At 53.2% G+C, this 17,798-nt stretch overlaps 1 protein-coding gene across 3 annotated transcripts in view; it reads right to left on the bottom strand.

Moving 5' to 3' along the window:
- Positions 1–17,798, bottom strand: part of CHST8 (carbohydrate sulfotransferase 8) — a 152,189-nt gene that overhangs the window by 74,543 nt on the left and 59,848 nt on the right. For 2 of the 3 annotated variants that reach the window (XM_055368906.2, XM_055368909.2), the window contains exon 2: positions 10,714–10,929. In XM_055368906.2, the coding sequence (XP_055224881.1) occupies positions 10,714–10,843 (130 nt within the window). In that variant the 5' untranslated portion in view covers positions 10,844–10,929. Of the gene's footprint in view, positions 1–10,713; positions 10,930–14,897; positions 15,704–17,798 lie in introns of those variants that run through there. The other variant, XM_055368908.2, reaches the window with a different exon arrangement.

The raw sequence follows: 17,798 nt of genomic DNA, 5'->3' as shown, positions 1-17,798 counted from the left end.
AGAGGGTTCCAATAAAACCCACCTGCCCGGGGAAAGCAGCCGGCTCCATGGAAACTGGAGGGGCGGGTACCAGCCCAGGAAGGAGTCTGGGCTTAGACGCCCAGCTGCGCGAGGACCGGACTCGCTCTGAGAGGGCCAGTAGACATATTTCCCCTGCAGCCAACCTGGCCCAGCTGCTCAGAGAGAGCAGGCAGGGGTGGCTGCTGCACTTCTGTTGCCTCTGTCACCCTCCTTTGGGTGAGCTTCTTAGCAGGCGCTCCTGTGGTCCTGGCCCACCCACGACATTTGTCCTGGTATTTGTCTCAGAGCTCCAGGGGGACACACTCAGAACATGACAGTCACTGTAGGAGCTGGACAGACCTTCTGACATTGCAGTTTGGTCCTCCGAACAGGCACAGGCAGGGCAGTGTGTCCCTGGTAACCCTGGGACCCAGAGTGAGGGCCACACTTTCTCCAATCGACACAGCGCTGCCTCCAGGACACCAAAACAAGAGCCCTGGCATCAGGCAGACCCGCAGGCATTGGACTTCTGGCTCTATTCATTTCTAGCTGTGAGATATTAGGCATGACGCATAGCAGCACGTGCTGTGGAGGGAGACCCCTGGCTCCACTGGAATCTCACCCAAGCCCACTTCACTGCTTCCACTGGAGGTCAGCACCTCCTGTTCACTAGAGAGGACAAACAAGCAGCCCACAGTTCCCCTCTTCCAGGAAGTCCTCCTGACTCCTCCAGCACTCACCTCTCAAGAAAGGTTTACAACCTGCCTTAAGTGTCCCCCAGGCCCTGCTGAGCCAGGGCCAGGTCTCCCCTCCACTGCCCCCAGATTGGGAACCCTGTAAGGAAGGGCCTGGATAACCTCCTTCCTTGACCCCGCAGATTGTGAGCTCCCGAGAGCAGAGCCCGAGCTTCCTCCTCCCGTGTCTCCATCTCCCTGTGCACCCCTCCCCTGCCTCGGTACAGCTAAGCGGCTGGGCTTGCAGGGCCTTCACACAGATGGGCACGTACAGATCTCTCCCTGTGGCTGGCAAGCCCAGGGACCCAGGCACGGAGGTCCCATCCCAGGACAATGTGAGGTTTGGGCCGAAAAGCATGAATCTCCATGCTGGCATCCAGCCCAACAGGGAGCATGGACAGCTTCCAGGATACTGGTTTCCTGGCCTGGAAATGTGGAGTAGATGTGAGTCCAGAGCTGCCAGCCCCTCTCCCAGGGCAAGGCTCTCCCATAGCCCTCCCCACCCTGCATGGTGCCAGCATTCAGGCCTGGGGTGTATGAGGGTAAAGGAGTGAGTGTGTCGACCTGTGAGTGGAGACGCAGGTGCAGAGGGGCTAGGGCATGGTGGGGGCTTCCTGCCTGTCTTGCCTTGTCCTTCATTCTGTGGGGCTGGACACCCCTCGGTGGAGGAGCTACAGGGAGACTCCACACACCCTGCCAAGCATCTCAGACACCATAAGCCCCAAATGGAACCTGTGATCTCCTGCCCCATCGCCCCGACCTCTCCCCATCTGGCACATCTGCCCCAGTGAATGGCACCTCCAACCTCCCTCCTCTAGAGCCAGAAACCCGAGTCCCCCTGAACCAAGACCACTGCCCTCCCCGCCCTCCTCACCTCCTTGTCCTCTCACTCGAAAAGTCTCCAACACTGCATGCGATATCCTTGGCTGCCCCCAATCTCCTTGCATTTGTTGCATCTCCCTGTCTGCTCTCTGCCCATGGCCACACAACAGGCAGCCACCAGAATGAGCTTTCTTTCTTTCTTTCTTTCTTTTTTTTTTTTTTTCTTTTTGAGACGGAGTCTCGCTTTGTCGCCCAGGCTGTAGTGCAGTGGCACGATCTCAGCTCACTGGATACAGGATTGTAGTTGGCGTGATCTCAGCTCACTGGATAAAGGATTGTAGTTCTTTTAAAAGAAATACAACCTCTGCCTTCTGAGTTCAAGCAATTCTCCTGCCTCAGTCTCCCAAATAGCTGGGACTACAGGCCCATGCCACCACGCCCGGCTTATTTTTGTATTTTTAGTAGAGGCGGGGTTTTGCCATGTTGCCCAGGCTGGTCTCTAACTCCTGACCTCAGGTGATCCACCGCCTCAGCCTCCCAAAGTGTTGGAATTACAGGCATGAGCCACTGCGCCCAGCCAAGAATGAGCTTTCTGATGCACCACTCCCTACTCCGGGGTCCCCAGAGCTCCTTGTTGCCAGAGGCCAAGGCTGGCTCCTCTACCACACTGCAAGGGCCTGCTGGGCCCAGGGCCGGCTGTGTCTTCAGCCAGGAGTCTAGATCCACAGGTCATGCTGCAGCCCCTAAACCACTTAAAGTTCTCCACGTGCCGCATTCTCTCAGGACTCCAATCCTTTATCCACACTGTTCTCTCTGCCCAGGCTCTGTTCCAGGTCCGGAACACAATACTGGGTGCCCCAAGTGCTGGGGAGACAGTATGGTGCAGCGAACAACAGGCAGCCGCCCAGGCCACATCCTAGCTCTGAAGCCCAGAAGCTGCGTGGCCTTGGGTACGGTTCTTAGCCTCTCTTACCTCAATAGTCTCATTTTTCAAATGGTGTAATAATAATTCACTCATAGGGGTTTTAAAGTATTACATGAGGCCGGGCACAGTGGCTCACACTATAATCTCAACACTTTGGGAGCACGAGGTAGGTGGATCACTTGAGGCCAGGAGTTCGAGACCAGCCTGGGCAACATGGCGAAACCCCGTCTCTACCAAAAATACAAAAGTTAGACAGGTGTGAAGGGGATGTCTGTGGTCCCAGCTACTCAGGAGGCTGAGATGGGAGGATCACTGGAACCCAGGAAGTCAAGGCTGCAGTGACCTGAGATCACACCACTGCACTGTAGCCTGGGTGACAGAGTGAGACTCTATCTCAAAAAATAAATAAATAAAAATAAAGCATTAAATGAAGAGGAAAACAAATAATTCTATCAAAAAGTGGGCACAGGACATGAATAGACATTTCTCAAAAGGCTCACAGGCTGGGCGAGGTGGTTCCCACCTGTAATCCCAGCACTTTGGGAGGCCGAGGCAGGTGGATCACAAGGTCAGGAGTTTGAGACCAGCCTGGCCAACATAATGAAACCCCATCTCTACTAAAAATACAAAAAATTTAGCCAGGCATGGTGGCATTAGAACATGTAATCCCAGCTACTTGGGAGGCTGAGGCAGGAGAATCGCTTGAACCCGGGAGGCAGAGGTTGTGGTGAACCAAGATCGTGCCATTGGACTCTAGCCTGGGCAACGAGAGCAAAACTCTGTCTCAAAAAAAAAAAAAAAAAAAAACTTAAAAAACAATAATGTTGGCATGGATGTGGTGAAAAGGGAACGCTTTTACACTGCTGGTGGGAATGTAGATTAGTACAACCACTATGGGAAACAGTGTGGAGATTCCTTAAAGCAGCGGTCCCCAACTTTTTTGGCACCAGGAACCAGTTTCGTGGAAGACAATTTTTCCACGGTCTGGGGAAGGGAGATGGGGGTGGGGAGGTGGTGGTTTCGAGATGGTTCAGGCACGTTACATTTATTGTGCACTTTATTTCTATTACTATTACATCGTAATATATAATGTATATACATGGATATATTATTACATGTAATATATCCAGTGACAGATCATCAGGTATTAGATTCTCATAAGGAGCGCACAACCTAGATCCCTTGTATATGCAGTTCACAAGAGGGTTCGAGCTCTTCTGGACTCTAATGTGGCCGCCGATCTGACAGTAGGCCGAGCTCAGCTTTGATAGCTCGCACACCACTCACCTCTCACTGTGCGGCCTGGGTCCTAACCCAGGGGTTGGAGACCCCTGCCTTAAAAAACCAAAAGTAGAACTACCATTCAATCCAGGAATCCCACTCCTGGGTATCTACTCAGAGGAAAACTCATCATATGAAAAAGACACATGCTCATGCATATTTATTGCAGCACAATTCACAACTGCAAAGATATGGAACCAGCCTAAGTGCCCATCAACAAAGGAGCAGATAAAGGAAATGTGGTGACCGGGTGCGGTGGCTCACGCCTGCAATCCCAGCACTTTGGGAGGCTGAGGTGGGGGGATCACCTGAGGTTAGGAATCTGAGACCAGCCTGGCCAACATGGTGAAACACTGTCTCTACCAAAAATACACAAATTAGCCAGGTGTGGTGGTGGGCACCTGTAATCCCAGCTACTAAGGAAGCTAAGGCAGGAGAATCGCTCCAACCCAGGAGGTGGAGGTTGCAGTGAGCTGAGATTACACCACTGTACTCCAGCCTGGGAGACAAAAGCAAAACTCCATCTCAAAAAAAAAAAAAAAAAAAAAAGAAAGAAAGAAAAAGAAAATGTGGTATATATACACCACAGAATACTACTCAGCCACAAAAAGGAACAAAATAATGTCTTTTGCAGCAACTTGGATAGATGGGGAGGGCATTATTCTAAGTGAAGTAACTCAGGAATGGAAAACCAAATACCGCATGTTCTCACTTATAAGTGGGAGCTAAGCTGTGGGGACCTAAAGGCATAAAGTGACACAATAGACTATGGGACTCAGGGGACAAGGCTGGGATGGGGGGTGAGGGACAAAAGATTACATATTGGGTACGGTGAACGCTGCTTGGGTGACGAATGGGTGCCCTAAAATCTCCTAATTTACCACTAAAGAACTTATCCACGTAACCAAAAACCACCTATACCCCCAAAACTATTGAAATTTTAAAAGTAGTAAATGAGTATTAAATATATGTAAAGTGCTTGTCATTGTGCCTGGCTCATCTTGAGGGCCTGAGAGCATTAGCTAGTATCAGTATTGTTGCTACTTCTGTGTCTGCCCCAGTGAGTGCTGGCACATTGTCTCAAACTAGACGTCGTTTATTTGTAAGAATTATACCTAGCCAGTTGTGGTGGCTCACACCTGTAATCTCAGCACTTTGGGAGGCTGAGGCGGGAGATCACTTGAGCCCAGGAGTTTGAGCCCAGGAGTTTAAGACCAGTCTGGGCAACATGGTAAGATCCTGTCTGTATAAAAAATAAAATAAATAGCTGGGTGTAGTGGCATCTGCCTGTGGTCTCAGCTACTCAGGAGGCTCAGGTAGGAGGATCACTCGAGCCCAGGAGGTCAAAGCTGCAGTGAGCTTTCATGGCAACACTACACACCAGCCCGGGCCACAGAGCAAGACCCTGCCTCAAGAAGGGAAGGGAAGGGAAGGGAACAGAAGGGGAGGGGAGGGAAGGGGAGGGGACGGAAGGGAAGGGAAATTATATGCATTAGAACATGTAAAGCTAGGCGTGGTGGCTCACGCCTGTAATCCCAACACTTTGGGAGGCCAAGGCAGGTAGATCGCCTGAAGCTCAGGAGTTCGAGACCAGCCTGGCCAACATGGTAAAACCCCGTCTCTACTAAAAAGATAAAAATTAGCTAGGTGTGGTGGTGGACAGCTGTAATCCCAGCTACTTGGGAGGTTGAGACATGAGAATCGCTTGAACCTGGGAGGCAGAAGTTGCAGTGAGCCAAGATCATGCCACTGCACTCCAGCCTGGGCTACAGAGCGAGACTCTGTCTCAAAAAAGTAAAGTTCTCAGTACAAGGCCTGGCCCATGGTAAATGTTCAGTCAATATTCATTATTATCTTCATCGTTAAATTTCCCCGTGCCCTGCAGGAGTGCCCCAAGACAGGCCACAGACCTAGGAGTCATCAGGGGCTGTCCAGTCCCATTGTCTATACCAGAGGTCCCTGAGGGGGATCTTTGCTGTCCACCATAGCTGCCTCCCCACTGGGCACCCCAGAACCATCACCCACAACTCCTTGACTCTAGGAAAAGGCAAAGGGCTCTGAAACATGGGGTGGCCCCACTTAAAGAAAACTCACTCTGCAAAAGCCAAACATTAAAAGAACGAACTATTTACAGTGTGCCAGCAAGAGAATCTGTATGGTAACATTACATATATATATATATATATATATAAACTACAACAGAATCTGTATGGTAACATTGCATTTATATATATATATATATATGAATAAACTACAACAGAATCTGTATGGTAACATTGTAGTTTTATATACATATCTATGAATAAACCAATCAATCCACACCACTCACTTTGGCTTCATGGGTCACTGACAATGACTCACCTTGCCCCATTAAAACAAAATCCATTCCACTTAAAAGAATGAAGAAGGAGTGATAAAATCAGAACATTGCCACTGTGTAACCCCTAATGAATGGCTGGATCTAGGCACGATCTCTGGCGGCTGATAACACAAGACAGCCAGGCAGACAGGAGCCTCCTGATGGAATAATACAGAACCACCCGTGAATTCCTGTCCCCCAAAACTCCCCTAGAACAAAACAAAAACCAATCCAAACCTGTATCTGATCAAGCTTCAAGATTCACCTAATTTATTGGGACAACAAAGAACAGAGAACAATGTGAATCCTTACCAGACAGGCCCAATCAGCCAAATCTCAATTTACAGAAAGTTCTATAGGAACCGTGACCTGGTTTCCTCAAATAAATAGTGGGAGAAGAATACAGATGGAGAAGGAAACTTACAGATTAAAGGAGATTTAAAAGTCTCATCCACCAACTGCCATGTGAGGGCCTTTTCTGGATATTGGATGGAACAAATTGGAAATAAAGGTAATTATATTTGTGAGACAGTTAGACATTTGCACAATGACTGACTATTTGATGCTATTGAGGAATCGTTAAATTTGATGTTATTAAGGAATGAGTTCAGTGGTGATGTCAATAAAACAGTTCTTATCTTTTAAACTGAGAAATATATTGAAATATTTATGGCTGAGGCCGGGCACGGTGGCTCACACCTGTAATCCCAGCACTTTGGGAGGCTGAGGTGGGCAGATCACCTGAGGTTGGGGGTTCCAGATCAGCCTGACCAGCATGGAGAAACCCTGTCTCTACTAAAAATACAAAATTAGCCAGGGGTGGTGGTGCATGCCTGTAATCCCAGCTACTCGAGAGGCTGAGGCCGGAGAATTGCCTGAACCCAGGAGGTGGAGTTTGCGATGAGCTGAGATAGCGCCATTGCACTCCAGCCTGGGCAGCAAGAACGAAACTCCATCTCAAAAAAAAAAAAAAAAAAAAAGAAAGAAAGAAAAAAGAAATAGTTATAGCTGAATTGATAGGATGTCTGGTATAGACTTCAAAAATCACATGAAAGGAGGGAAGTGGATGGTGCTATGGATGGGGCCAGCCTGGTGTTGGTGGGGGGTGCTGGGTGCCCGGTATGTGGTGTTCATGGCACTATCCTACTCCACTGCTGCGTGTGTTCCAAATTCTCTATGATAAAACATTCACAAAGAAAGCAGCTCGTAAAATTCAGTTTGCTCAACCAAATGTGGAGTCAGCCTTCTGCAGCCCCCAGAGCCAGTACATTGGGAATTTTTTGTTGTTTGAGACAAAGTCCGGCCCTGTCACCCAGGCTGGAGTGCAGTGGCACAATCAGCTCACTGCAGTCTCGACCTCCTGGGCTGAAAGGATCCTCCCACCTCAGCTTCCTAAGTTGCCGAGACTGCAGGTGTGTACCACTACACTCAGCTAATTTTGTTTATTTTTTTTGTAGAGACAGGGTCTTGCTATGTTGCCCAGGCTGGTCTAGAACTCCTAGGCTCAAGTGATTCTCCCACCCAGGCCTCCCAAAGTGCTGAGATTACAGGCACGCACCACCACACCTGGCCATTGGTGTTTGTTATTCTTGGTTCTGGCCTGGTCTCCAAGTCTTTCTCTTGGAGAAGAGTAAGTCTTGTCTACTGGGTCAAAAAGTGAATTTCCTGAAAGCAGAAGCTCTGGCCTCAGGACCTGGCAATCCTGGAGACTGGAAGAGAACTATAACTGGAGAAGTGAATTCTCTGTTACACAAAACCTCATCTTCACATGCGGATAGCTTACTGGGTAGCTCTTCCTGTTTCCAAAGATTTGATTTGGACTGTAGTAAAAAAAATGTTTAAAATGTGGTTTGATTTACAAAAGTTTGGCAACCCCCAACAATTCCATCTACTGCCTGAGCCAGGTGAGCTTGGCTGGCTGAGCCATGTAAAGTTCAGGTGCTGTTAATATCCAGTGGCTGCGTGGGAGGGACGTGAATGAGGCCAGGCCCCAAGGGACCTCAAGCAACTCAGAATTCCCGCCAGTCCCCATCCCCTTTCTACATTTGTTGTGCCACAAACTGCAGCTCCCAGAGAACTCTGTCCCCAGGACGGTTCATGCCACGGTATGGAATTTCCTCCGTAGATCCACTCATCTCCACTCCCAGCCCTCCACCCCAACACCTGCCTGTTTGCCTGATCGGGATGGCAGGGCAACTCCCAGAATCTGTTCCTCCCACCAACAGAAATTCACACGGAGAAGGCTTGTCAGGGGCCCTTGGGGCCACCCAGCCATGCAACTGGACACATACACTTTGTAAGCACTGGTTTCCAACAGATAAATGTAATCAAGGCTTATATGCTCAGAGAAGCCAACAGGATGGGATTGTTTCACTTGAAAGATCAGAAGAAAATTGTAACTAATGTTGTGGAAAATTACTTTGATATTGCTTTCTTGGTACCGAATCACAATTAGGCTGCCGTGAGAAGTACCAGGAAGGAATAAATGAATAGTAACAAATCAACACAAACAGCCTGTGTCAGAGGCACTTTGCTCAGGGAAAGTAACGTAAGCATTACTTAAAGTTTTATGACTGTGTTTGGTGTGATTTACCCAGACCGTCAAGTCTGCCCATCACCTGGCACGTGGTGAGGGTGGTCTGGCTGCATGGACCATCAGAAGACCCACGTGTGCTCCTTGCCAGGTCTGCCAGCTGCAGAGGGATGATGGCCTCGGCTCCGTGCCATCTGACACCCCCTGCCAGCCTGAGGCTCCGATCTTTCCAGAAATCCCAGCCATCCCCGGGTCCCCAGCCCGCCTGTAATCCACACGTATGTGCACTCAGGAAGCTGGGCAGGGCAACAGGGACCTGCGCAGCAAACGCTCTTGCTGTGGCAGGGCAGGGCACTAGCTGAAGCCACCAAACCACAGTCCCATCCAGGAGTGTCCCACCGATGGGTCCAGGCCCTGGTCCCAGGTGGGCATCACAGGCACACTCATGCCTCCTCTCCCAGGCTCCTCCTGCAGAATGTGGGTACTGGACGCCTGGACCCTCTGCCTACATGCACCCCCAACCACGCACACACCAAGGACACACCCAGTCAGCGTTTACTCGCCCTTCTTCCTGACTGTGCTTCTATGCAGATAACACACGACCTTAGGTACCAGCTCGCTGTCTGCCCTGGTGGCGCTGTCCCGAGGGGCCCTGTTCTGCCAATGCAGTGTCATGAGCCGTTCTGGGGCTCATGTGAGGCTGCAAAGCTCCCACAGGAGAGCCGGCTCTGCTGCGCACCTGCTGCTCCAGAAGCCTGGGAGCGGCCAGACCCACTTCTGACAGCCACCACCTGTGGGGGCCCAGCACAGGCGTGAGTCAGCACCGATGACTCGCCCACCATCTCCTGGAGGCCACCGCCTCGGCTGCCTCCCTCTGACTCTCAACTCATTCGCCTGCCCATGGGGAGCCTCTGGCAGCTGCCAGACCCAGGGCCCCAGCTCTGGCCTCCTTGTGCTCTTTTCACCTTCCTTCCTGGTGCCCACAGGCCCTCAATCTGCACTAAAGGCCACACATCATGGGTGCTCGTCCATAATGGGGGCGGAGCGGTTGCAGAGTAAGACCCCTTCCTGTGCTCTGGGCTTCCAGCAGGGATTTGTGCAGCAACCCCTTTGCCTACACCTCTGGCCCCCTTCTCTTTCATCCTGTCTCTGGCTCACAGCACTGAGCAAGCAAGAGAGAGTGAGTGGGTGTCCCTGCAGAGGAGTGGTGTCTCTAGGGGTGCACCAGCTTGTCCATGCCCTAGAGCATGTGGACTGTGAGTGTGTGGCTTCATGGAACTGCCCCTAACAGGGGCCACTGCTGAGACACCTCCCCTCCTCTCCCTCCAAAGCAGAGTTCCCAGGCCTTGGCACCCTGCCAGCTGACCTCCTGTCCTTCCATATCTCTGGGGATGGGGACCGTGTCCCGGCAGCAGAAACCTTGCCTGAACTCCCTCTCCACACTCCATCTGCCCTGAGATGCCAGAATCACCCTTCCTGCTCTGGCCTCCCCATGCCACCTGTTCCCAGCAGCCCTCTGTGACTCCAGTGGGCCACCAGGCAGGGGTGGAATGGAAGTAGCAGTGGGGGACCCTCGGAGGGGGTCTTGGCCTCACAAAACCAGGAGGTACCCTGACCCCCTTTGTCCAGACCAGAGGGGCTAGATTCCCCAGGGCTGGGCAGGGAAACTGAGTCTTGCTTGTGGGGCATGGGCTCAGGGAGAAGTTGTCTACTTTCTGATGTCCCTGACAATGTGGAAGAGGCCTGAGAGGTGGCGGAATCCTGTTTAAATCTGAGTTTCATCAAAGGCAACAACTGGCTCAATAGACAGCAGCCTTGCCATGACTCCCAAAAGGGGCCACCCTGCTGCTAGGCACTGGCTGGAGGTCTTGCATCAGACACAGCACTCCCACATTGAGACTGACGCCTTCCCCGGGAAGCCAGGACTCTGCCTGCCGGGGATCTTGGCACAGACTTGCCCCTTTCCCCCAAGCCCAGCACACCAGGGCAGCTGTGGAGGCCTGAGCTTCAGGCTGAAAAGCTGGGGGCAGTGATGGCAGGACTCAGCGCAAGGACTCACCTGGCACCTGCTGGGGGGCGAGCTCCGTGGGGTCCTGCAGGCTGATGAAGAGGAGGAGGCCTGCAGCTCCGAACAGAAGGACGGAAGAGAACATGCAGGCCAGCCGCATCGTTCCAGGTCGCGGGGTCATCCGGGGCTTGCTCAGGGGTCACCTCTTGGGTGTGGGGGGCACGTTCTTCCCTCATCGTCCACACCAGGCGTCCATCAGGCCGAGATCTACGGGGCAGAGGAGGGATAGTCATCACCGAGGCGTGAGGCACCCGGGCAGGTGTAGGCCCTGCTCACTGCAGCAATCCAAGTGCAATCCCCAGACGACTCTGCCCTCTACAAGTTACCCAGGGGTGCCCTTTCCACCCTTTCACACCCAGGAGGCTGAGGGAAGCCTGTTCCCACCTGTGGCTGGAATGCTAGCTTTCCACCAGGGTCTCCTGTATCTGCACCTCTGGACAAATCATGGAATGAGACACCCTCTGGCCCTGCCTTGGAGAGCCCAGTTGGGAACCTCCAGGCCCCCAGTCAGTAACCAGCAGCCACCCCCTGCACTGTCCAGGCCTCCAAATAAGCATGCGTGCTCCCAGGGCAGGGGCCTAGGTACTGGCGGGAACCTGGGTCCTTGTCCCTGGTACCCGGCCCGGTGGGCAGAGAAGCTCTTGGATGTGCCTCCACCCTGCTTCTCTCTGTAGGGCACTGGGGACAAGGTCTCCATAGAGCAGGCAGCTCTGAGAAGCAGCCTGCTAGGCTCAAAGGATATTCAAGCACAGACGGACTCTCCTGTGCCAGCCAGGGCTGTCCTCACTGATGGACTGACAGATGGGTTGGCGTATGTCGGTCCCTCTGGACAGTCACACCAGAGGGAGCTGAGGCTCTGGCCAGACCACTGGTGTCCCTGTGCTCGAGGCCCTTGGCCTGGAGTGGAGGTGGGGCAGCTAGACCTGTGTCCAACAGACTCCAAGCTCAGAGGTGCAGAGGCTGGGTACTAACACCCCCTCATGTTCCTGGGGGTGGGCACTAACTGCTCCAGCCACTGCAGACCCAGAGTATATCCATGTGACTCACCCCTTACCCCGCTTCCTCCTAGAGGGCAGGGAGAGAAATTCCCCATCCCCCACATACCAGCCAGTCACGCCAACAGGGCCAGGCTGTGTATCGGGATGGGGGCACCCCAAGGCCATTTGCCCAAAGGAAGAATATAAGCTCCTGCAGTGGTGTGTAGAGAGGGCATGGGCAGAGTACAGGGGGAGAGAGCCACAGGCGGCAGGCACCACAGGGACCCCCCCCCTTTGAAGGTCAGTCACTCTGTCCCCTTACTTTCCAGCAGGCCTTGCTGGCTAGGCCAAGAGGATCACCCTTTTTCCACCCAGGAGCGCTGGAGGGAACTTCCCCACCCTGGCACAGGTCAGTGCCTGAGGGAGGTGAGGCCAGGTAGGCAGCTCCCAGTAGCCTCTGAGGCCACAGCTGGGTGGCTGTTTAAGCCCCAGGTCAAATACGCTGCTCGGCCCAAGGACATCTCCCTGCCCAGGGATAATACTTCAGCCAGGTGACTCCTCCCCAACACGGACCCAGGCACTGGGGAAAGAAGCCCCCACACCCAGTCCATGGAGCACGACAGATGAGAAGAGGCACTCTCCCTGCTCCCCTGCCCACGACTCCCCACGACCAGATTGTTCTGAAAAGCTCAAGGGCTAGGGAGGGTAAATTGCAGGTTTGGGTTTCTCCCCTCTGCAGTTTCTGTAATTATTTTTTCACTCAGTTAACTTTAATTAACCCGCCCCAGGCCTCTCCGCACCGGGAAGGCACCTGACGCTGGGCTCTCTGGACTGTGCGGAGCAGTTGCTTCCTGCGGCCTTCCAGCTTTTTACAGAATCACTGAGCTGGGCCTGTTTTGACTCTGGAGCTGGCTCCGGGGTGTCAGGCTGGCTCCGACCTCACTGCAATGGCCTCTGCCCCAAAGACAAACTGCTGCTTCCTGTCATCCACCGAGGCCACCCCTGCCTTGCCTGCAGAGAGTAGAAATGGACAGTCATATGTCCCCAAGGGCTCAGAATCAAAGCCCCTTGTGCGGGGCTGGGGCCTCTCCCTCCATGGCTGCCCTGGATGAGGCCATCCTGAGGACCTGGGGTTCACTGCCTTGCAAAGACACAGATGCAGCAGTGTAAGCCCCACAGCAGGCTGCGATGCCCTACCGTCCCCCAAGCCCTTCCCTCCGTGAGGACAGCACTGCACTGCAGAGTCCCAGCCCCACCGGGGCCAGCCCCAAAGCCTCAGGAGAGAGTGAGCAGCTGACAAGGCAGGCAAAGCTGTTCTCTCCAGCCTCACTCGGGGGAGCCCCAGGCAGTCATAGAAAGGAGTTAGAAGAATGGAAAAGACGTCACGCACCGACACAGGGGGGCCATAGCTCTCAGATGGGGACCAGGAAGAACACGCAAGGTCTCTCAGGAGCAGCTGTTATTGCACGGTCATGGGGACGGTGTTCACATGTGCACCGCACCCACGGACCTAAGCAGACGCGGGTTCGATAACACGCATATGCATACACGCCCGGGTGCATGCCGGCCAGTGCCTGCACACATACCATCAATGGTCCCCAGCAAGGCCCCAGCTGGAAAGCAACTGTCACGAGCCCCTGAGTAAGCTGGCCACGGTGTGGGTGCGCTTCCTGCAGCCTCCTGAGTCAGACACCAGGAAGCCAGTTTGACCTAGGGTAGTCTCCAACATCAAGACATTTTGGAAGGAGGGAGAGAGGAAGGAGAACAGGTTCATGGCTAGCGCCCAGAACTGCTCGGTAAAACAGCTAATAATGGGTCCCTCAATATCAGGCTCTACCTGATGAACAAAGGGGACTCGGGAGCATGTGTGATCATCATCTCATTTGTTCAGTAGCTGGCGCTGCAGAGTGGTTACAAGAGAGCTGGCCGGTCCTCTTTTCTCCCCAGTCTGTCTCCGTTCGAGCCAGTACCGACATCCACCGTCAAGGACTAAATGGGTCTGCTGCCAAGACCTGTCCTCACTTGTTTCTGAACCGCCCCAAACCAAACCCACCCCATGATGCCTGGCTCCAGCCACCCATGTGCCTGGGAGCCAGGGCAAGGACCAGATCCATGCCCCCAAATCCAGGAAGGGGAAGAAGACACAGACCCAGGACCACACCTCCATGGTGGTGGAGCTTCATCTGTTCACGTTTCCCCTTTCAAAGACCCTGCCTCTGCTGGCCCCCGAAAGAACACGAACACCCTCTCTCTATACCCAGGGAAGCTGGCATTGGAGCCGTCTGTGGCTTCAGCGTTCAGCCCCTAAGCCCCAGACCCCAGCTTTTCCCTCTGGGACCCTCAGCTCTGTGTTTGTTCTCACTGGGGACCATCTGACCAGCTAACTCCCTGCTCCGTGCAAACAGGAATCAAAAGGTCAGCGTGCCTCCCCTCCTGGGTAACTGGCCAGCAGTATGGCTGGCCAACTGGACGCTATAGAACACTCCTTTCCCCTAAGGTGTGGGAAGGGAGGGTGGTCACCGACAGACCCCCGGGCATTCCAGGGGGTGTAGAATCCTCTATTGTTCCTCGGAGGACCCCAGGCTTCAAAGTCGCACGTTGTTTTCAAGGCAACAGGAGCTGCTGGTCTAAGAGCTGTCTGTCTCCCTCTCCTGGGAGTCCAGCTGCTGCCTGGGGAGTGGACACCATCATCTGTCACAGGCTGGGGCCTGGAAGGCTGGGGGGTGAGGCATAAACACAGTCACAGGCCTCAGCCTCCACCTGGGACTGTCCCATCCTCATCACAGACTACATCACTCTCAGCTCTGATGACAAGGGCAAAACCTGCCTTCACCTGCCTACACCCATCCCAAGACCAACAGACAATAAGAAAATCCAGCCTGCCAGGGGCAGAGAAGAGGGAGGGTTCAGGCAAGAAAAATAAACAGCCCCAGCGAGTTTCCAGCAGCTCCTGCCTGGCCTCACAATTCCTAGTCCTCCTGGTGGCTTTTCTCCCCAAGGCCTGAATGGCGTCACCAATTTTTACTTTAAGAAAAAAAAAAAAGATCCAATTAATCTTATAAACCCCTCCTGGGACACAGGGCAGGGCGAAGGATTCCTCCCATTTCCTTATTTATTTGATTTAAAAATGTGTCTCTTTGAAGAAATTCACTTCAGGGCACAAGCAAGGACTTGGGAATTCAGCCAAAACACACGCACCTCCAGTGGCGACCAGCAGCAGGCGGACAGACGCATGGACGGCTCCAAGGACACGCTTGGCTGCAGCTGCTTCTGGGCCTGGACGCTCCCCCCAGCCGCCCAGAGGATCCCCTGTGGCCGTGGGGACCTGTCCCTGTGCCTGGCTCCAGGCAGCATGGGTGCACCCACGTGGTCAGCAGACCCCGGGCTCGGGAAAGTTCTCTGTCCGGTGGGTCTCCTTGCACCACACGGGCAGGAGAGAACAATGACGTCCCTCCCGGCTGAGGGCTCCCGGAGAAGCTGCTTGTTGGGAGAGAGGCTGCTATGGCAACTTGAGGAGAATGGAGCCAGGCACTGCCGTCACCTTGAATCCGGCACCGTGCCTTCTGCCGCGGTGGCAGCAGCGGGGACTCTGCACCGGGCACTGGTCCCTGAGCCCTGGCTTCCCTCCTCAGCTTCCTGGCCTCGGGAACTCATCTGCTCATCGCCGATCGATCGGTGGGAGCCCACAGCCCAGTCCCCCGAGAGCACCACCTCCTTCTGTTTTGTCGGACTAGTTCTTCCCTGCGCGCGGCTCTCGCTTACTTCTGAGATGGGGCTCTTCTTGATTTCAGCTCATTAAAAATCCTGCAGCTAATTAAAACCGCTCTAATGGCAGCGGCGGCGGCGGCAGCAAACTCTGGGACGAGTCCCTCCAGTTTTTATGCGTAGGCATAAAGTTGCAATGCTCTGCAAGGATGACGGATGGGCGCGAGTGCTCAGACTCCAAGGCGGGGCTGCAGACTCTCAGGCTGCCTCCTGCCCTGCTGCTGGGGAGCGCTGGCCTGGGTCCTGAAATCCCCAGAGCCTGGCCTTGGCACACCCAGGCCCCTGCCGGGCTGCACGCTACTCCCGGGGGAGGCAATTTACCTGCTGTCCGCTGCCCTGTTACAAGGCAGGGTTCTCTCCACTCCTCCCCCCAGCCCCATGCTCTGCAGCGGGGAGAAAGGGCGTTCTGAGGTGGAGATTACCGGGTGAATCAGGCTCACAAGGTCCTAAAGCTTGCCACCATAGCCTTACTAGGAGCACCACAGCCCGGCCTCCCACCATCACGGACACACTGCCAGGTGGAGTCTGAGGGGCGCCTGCAAACACACAGCCACAGCGAGGGGGGCCTGAGACCGTGGCCAAAGACTGACAGGCCACGTCAACTGACCACACCCTGGACACTATCTCTGCCCAGGGCTTCTTACATGTTGAGGACATTTTACGCCAGTGGGGCAGGACAGGGGACAGTCATTCTGCATGTAGAGAAACTGAGTCCCCTCCTCCTCCTCATCCTGGCAGAGTCCGGAATGCTGACTCAGTGCCCCGAATTCCCTGAATGTGTGAACCTTGGTTCCCTGAGAGCACCATCGCAGTGACAGCCCTTCCCCCACTGTGGGAAAAGCATTTGCCACCTGCCTCTGAATCGGGAATCGCATCGAGGCCTCTCCCCACCTTTGTATTCCCAGCACCTAGCACAGTCCCTGGCACAGGGAAGGTGATCAATAGCCTCTGCTGCACGTTGAATGAGCACGAGTTAATAGATGGAAGTGTTTGGGGCCATCTGGAGAGAGGCACTCCATGAACCTGGAATTTTAAAAAGGTCATTTATGTTTCAGGGAGCTGAGGGTTTGTTTTCCTCAGAGCTGCCTTGGAATCAGGTCCAAAGAGTAGCCCAATCCTATGACAGGAGGCAAGGAAGAGGCAAGGAAGAAACGGCCCCCAGGGAGCCCAGTGGAGCCTTAAAGCTTGAAATACCTGAGGCCCGCTCGCCACCAGGACCTCACTTTTGCCTCCTCGTGTCAGTATGACAGATTTCAGATCACAGAGCTTGAAGACAAATATATTTTTAAAGACAAATGTTGATTCTCCCTCTACATATACATACACATTAACAGGTGCAATGTTTACACAAAAGACACACGCCATTGAGATGCCACAAAATTGACTGATTGTCCCCTGACATGGTTTGGATATGTGTCCCCTCCAAATCTCATGGTGAAATGTGATTTCCAGTGTTGGAGGTGGGGTCTGGTTGGAGGGGACTGAATCACAGGGTGGATCCCTCATGAATGGCATGGTGCCATCCCCTTGGTGATGAGTTGGTTCTCATTCAGTTCATGTGAAATCTGACTGTTTAAAAGAGCCTAGGACCTCCCCCCTCATCTCTCTCTTGCCGTTTCTCTTGCCATGTGACCTGCCTCCTCCCACTTTGCCTTCTGCCATGATTGTGAGCTTCCTGAAGCCCTCCCCAGAAGCCGAGCAGATGCCAACACCATGCTTCCTGTACAGCCTGCAGAACCACAAGCGAATTAAACCTCTTTTCCTTATAAATTACTCAACCTCGAGTATTTCTTTACAGCAAAACAAAAGTGGACTAATGCATCCCCAAACCTTTAAAATATATTGTGATGCTAGGAACCCCCCCAAAAAATTACAGCTTGCATGTGTCAATCAAAAAGTCAATGATAGCAACACATGCTACAACATGGGTGACTCTTGAAGACATCATGTTAAGTGAAGCAAGCCAGACACAAAAGGACAAATACTGTATAATTCCACTTGTGTGAAGTACCAGGAGTAGTCCAATTCATAGAGACAGAAAGTAGAATGCAGGTTACCAGGGACTGGAAGGAGGAACAGGGAGTTGTTTAATGGGTACAGAGTCTCTGTTTGGGATGATGAAAAGGTTCTGGAGATGGATAGTGGTGATGGTTGCCCAACAATGTGAATGTATTTAATGCCACTGGACTGTACACTTAAAAATGATTATGAACTGGGCGCATCACTAGAGGTCAGGAGTTTGAGACTAGTCTGATCAACGTGGTGAAACCCCATTTCTACTAAAATTACAAAAATTAGCTGCATGTGGTAGTGCATGCCTGTTTTCCAGGCAGG

Source organism: Gorilla gorilla, chromosome 20 (genome assembly GCF_029281585.2).
Source record: "Gorilla gorilla gorilla isolate KB3781 chromosome 20, NHGRI_mGorGor1-v2.1_pri, whole genome shotgun sequence".
Classification (NCBI taxonomy): Eukaryota; Metazoa; Chordata; class Mammalia; order Primates; family Hominidae; genus Gorilla; species Gorilla gorilla.
This window is presented reverse-complemented; position numbering and strand designations above follow the sequence as displayed.